This window comes from Nicotiana attenuata, unplaced genomic scaffold (genome assembly GCF_001879085.1).
Source record: "Nicotiana attenuata strain UT unplaced genomic scaffold, NIATTr2, whole genome shotgun sequence".
Lineage (NCBI taxonomy): Eukaryota > Viridiplantae > Streptophyta > Magnoliopsida > Solanales > Solanaceae > Nicotiana > Nicotiana attenuata.
The window spans coordinates 541,451-546,250 of NW_017670309.1; the positions used below are offsets into that span (position 1 = coordinate 541,451).

General features: G+C 31.0%; 1 protein-coding gene across 1 annotated transcript; it reads left to right on the forward strand.

Moving 5' to 3' along the window:
- Window positions 1–1,999: 1,999 nt before the first annotated feature.
- On the forward strand, window positions 2,000–4,191 carry LOC109237595 (non-specific lipid-transfer protein-like protein At2g13820). Its single transcript, XM_019403911.1, has 4 exons — window positions 2,000–2,290; window positions 2,383–2,521; window positions 2,793–2,819; window positions 3,716–4,191. Exons 1-4 carry the CDS (start codon window positions 2,039–2,041, stop codon window positions 3,997–3,999), a joined length of 702 nt encoding a protein of 233 aa, XP_019259456.1. The 5' UTR covers window positions 2,000–2,038; the 3' UTR covers window positions 4,000–4,191.
- Window positions 4,192–4,800: the final 609 nt, after the last annotated feature.

Consider the following 4,800-nt stretch of genomic DNA (forward strand, 5'->3'; position numbering starts at 1 on the left):
TTTAATTAATATAATTTATGTATTCAGATGTATTATATAATTTCTCTGAAGATTGCTATGTTTTTGGGGTATTTTTCTATTGAGAATCTTTTTTATAACTGAAAATACAAAATTTGTGTGTTATAATTGAGTTTGTTGAGTTATATTAGGAGTCTATTATGTTAATTGATTCACTTTCCGTTTTAAAAACAGTGTAATCCCCTATTTCACGCCGTGAATACAGTCGGATACACTTGAATACAATAATCTGTCCAGCTGTAATCCCATGTTTCACTCCATGAATATAGTCGAATACACTCGAATACAACAACTGATTAGCTGGACTTCCCTGATTCACGCCTATTTTTGCTACTATATTCATGAATACAATAGTTTAAATACATCAAATACATCTTATAATCACACAAAATGTATCTATAATCCGTAATATAGCAAATGATATCTATAAATGGCTAATTACTACTAAAAGATAGTGCTTTATGAAAATTTCTCTACTTTGTTTCAAGAGTCAATATGTCGGATGATCGAACTGGCCCAGTTCATTGTTCAGGTGGCCCAGCCCAAGTACCCAACATTTTAACATGACGGCGAAGAGCGATTGAACTAAATATTTTCTTGTCAAAAGTTTACTCTTACGGAAAAATGAGATAGTTTCGTTCTTCTAATATTCTTTAACTTTCGAAGCACATGAAGATGTTTTCGAAAAGAGTAGCTTTTCCAAAGAATAAGTGTTTTAAATTTTTTTGGACAATAAAACCCTATATCAGAAGTTCATATATACTAAACTAAATAGTACGTAGGAACTTTCTAGTTCTTAGAATTATCCATTAATTACATTTTTATAATGTTATTTATCTATGTTAACCAACAATAAGCGAGAGAAATAGTTAGGTAAAAATATTTAAAAATATAAGATCATTTGCATTTAATTATAAAAAGTAGAAGGTTCTGTTTTTTTTCCCTCAGCCAATTATAGTATTCAATGCAAATTTTGCTCTAATGTTTTCGATCAGTTTTGCTATAATATTGACAAATGAATGGTATTACGAGACTCCATCGCCGGACCACTAGGTAAGGAGTTACTTGATTGTTTATACAAGATTTCAAATTTCACTAGTTCATTTCAGTCTCCACATAATTTAGGCTGCTAAACATTTTAATTAGAAAGCACATGATATCTCCAAATGTATCAGTGAAATGAATAGGAGAATGATCCAGATGTCGAATAAGAAACGGTCTAAATGTAACTCTATAATATATGAGGAATTACAAATATATAAAGGTATTCTTAACGCCGGTATAGGCCAATTAAAAACTCATATAAATAAAACCAGCATTATTATGATGCGAGTATATAGCAAAAATTCGTAAAGTAATTGGTATTGTAGAATGTGAAACCTAAATTATTGATTTCCTTGACACATAAAACTGTAGCTTATACGGAATTCTACTTACAAAATAATAAGGTGAGGGAAATAGTTTTGTGCTTTAATAACTTTTATCTTTCAAAGCACGTGAAAAACATAATTTTAAAAAAATGGATAATACAAATCAAATTCGGAGTAATCATTCAATCAATCATATTATTGTTTGGAAAATATCAACGAACAGCATGAATTGAAAAAATGTGAATATTTAAGATAGCTTATATAAGAAATTCGATTCTTTTGGTTAGCAAATTCTTTTGATTTGTTTAATTATAACTCTATTGTTATTTTAACCTCTTGAAGCCCTAATATATCGCTATATAGAACATGTAAGATAGAAGACTTTTATCTTTTAACAATAAACTATTTTACTTTTCTTAGAAAAATGGTTAATTCCTTAAAGGATTGGGTAAAATCTTACTTAGTCAAAATCGTGTTTATCAGTTTGCGATCATTTAGGATTCTTATCAACTTATTCAAACAATCTAATTTAAACCAATCCCTCTTAATTAGGCATATAAAGTAAACTTTGACAACTTTAGATCCATCATTCTAACCATTTCCATCACAATTACACTCCTTTCGTTCATTCAAGAAAAAGAAGATTATTTATGAATACCTTTCCAATTGTGACGTGCATTTTGGCCACATGGGTTGTGGTGGCTGTAAACGCTGGCCATGGCAGTGCACCACCAATACAGTCGCCAATTAAAGCTCCATCTCCGTCGCCTTCTTCACCTTCTCCGGTACCAACGGCGGATTGCTCAACCATTGTGATGGACATGATGCCTTGTTTGAAATTTTTGGAGGCTGATAGCAATGGCACAAAGCCAGATGATTCTTGTTGTTCAGGGTTTAAACAGGTTTTTATATTACATATGAATACTTTCATACAATGTGATAGAATAGTACTAGTTTTTTTTTTTTAATATGTTTGCCTCTACAACAAAAATAGGTTTTAAAGACGAATCCTGATTGTATTTGTGTTGCTTTGGCTACGAGTGCTAGTTTTGGTATCACTGTTAACATGACTCAAGCTGCCGTTTTGCCTTCTGACTGTGGCGTTTCCGCTCCTCCACTCACCAATTGTAACAGTGAGTCCCTTCGATAGTTTACTTCATTTTATTTGTTGCTTTATTTGACATAGGTGCCCATTTATTTTTATTTAGTTTGCATGTAATTTTTAAATATTCAACTATATCAAAAAATAGATCAATCAGATCTATCATCCAGGATATTTTGAGGAAGAAGAGATGAATAGAAAATATATTCGTGAGTAGTGACACTGTGAGAGTTTTTTAAGAGGGTGAAGATTTATGTATTTGACTTCTTTCTTATGGTTCGATTTTTCCTCTTTGCATGCAGGTACCACCGCTCCTAGTGCTTCTCCTGGTATGTATTTAATCCCTTACTTATTTTTCCTCGTTTAAATTTGTTTCATCTGTATTTTCTATTGGGTGGGGATTGATCTTGACAACATTAGTATCATATATATATATATATATATATATATATATATATATATATATATATATATATATATATATATATATATATATATATATATATATATATATATATAGTAATCTATTAAATGTGGAGGCTAGCTTTAACTATTCATAGTAGTACTGCCAAAGAATTTTGAAGTCATATTTTTTTGTCTAAACTCGATTATGGGATCAATATTGTTTAACATATATCTCTGCTATGTTTTTTCGTGGACCAACCAAATTCAATCCATTTTTGGAAAAATGACACTGATCTTACTTGTCCTTTCCTCTGGTTATTTACGTAATTATTTATATTCTTAATACCTTTTAAGATGTTCTATTTTATACCCCTTTTTTCCCTTCTCTGTTAAACATTGTTTTTATGTTGTCTCTTCCATGAATGTTAGATATAGCTAGACAGGTCTATTAGGCCCCTTTAAGGGAATAAACATATCCTCGTTATGAACTTAATTAATGAAAGGGAATTTTGATTGTTTTTGGGATCGAGCTATAGTGGGATGAATGCAATCTCTCCACCTTTGATCATTTGAGCTCTAAGAATAGAGAAAGGCTTGTTAGGGAGCATTTCCCTCTTAAATCGACTTGTACAATGTGAATCTAAATTAGTTTGGCCAGTGAATTAAATACAAAAAAAAAAAAAAAATCATACATACTCCCTACGCGTCTATTCTTTTTCTCTAAGTGACAACGGGTTTTAACCATGTCTAAAAAAAGAAAACCATTGTTAAGTTTTTCATTTTAATTTGTTCTCATTATCTTTTTTTTTAAATTTCCCAGTTAATCCTTCATCGCCAGTTAATCCTCCAGCACCAATTAATCCTCCATCACCACTCATTAATCCTCCAGCACCAGTCGTTAATCCTCCGGCACCAGTTGTTAATCCTCCAACTCCACAGCCAGCTGCAGCACCAACTTCAAAATCGCCAGCTCCAGCACCAGCTGACGCAGATCAAGCTCCAGTTCAAGCACCTAATGCAGAGTCCAGTGGATCCACCATTAATCTAACATCAGCTTCATTCTCAATGCTTTTTGTTATGGCAGCTTTCGCTTCACTAGCATAATTATTAGATTGTCAGAATTAAGTCGTAGCTTCTAGTGTTTATTCTTTTGTTTTAGTGGCTAGACATTTTTATCAAGCACTAGCCTTTTGGTTAATTAGTACTTAGCTAGGTAGTTTCTTCATTTAGAATTAATTATAGATGTTGCTTATATCACTAGTTTTATTCTTTTTCTACAAATAAATGTCCCTATTTTATTAATTGTTACTCTTAAAGTTGTACATATGTGTTTTAATGGCCCCTTAGATTATTTTCTTTGTGGGTGAGATATTTCGTTTATCCATTAGTTTCATTTGTCAAACAATATTTTATTCTTTTCGTTAACTTTTATTTTCTTAATTTTATGTCATATATATGAGTTTACCCGTAATTAGTCTGATCAACAAACAGATTAATAGAAATTTGTTATAACAGCTGTGAGATATTGGTGGTTATCTTTTCCTTTGCCAGTATAGTGTTTTCCTTTTCTAAATTTTTATTTTCTTACTTTTCAATCATATATATGAGTTTATCCAAAATTAACTGATCAGTTACTGGATTAATAGAAATTAGTTAGTTGTTCTGATTAAGCTTAAAAATTTATGAACTATTACATCATAAACCCTACTACTCTCACCGCATACCAAACAAGCATAATGTGTTTCCTTCCGAACGTTGCGTTATTTATTTCCTGGTTAAAACTTTTACCGGAAGTAATTTATTGGATATTGTTATAAATAGAGTTGTATTCTAGGTGAATATCTATCATTTAGAGAGTTTGTTAATTTGTGGCTAAGTTATTTTTCCCTTATAAATAGAGGGGTT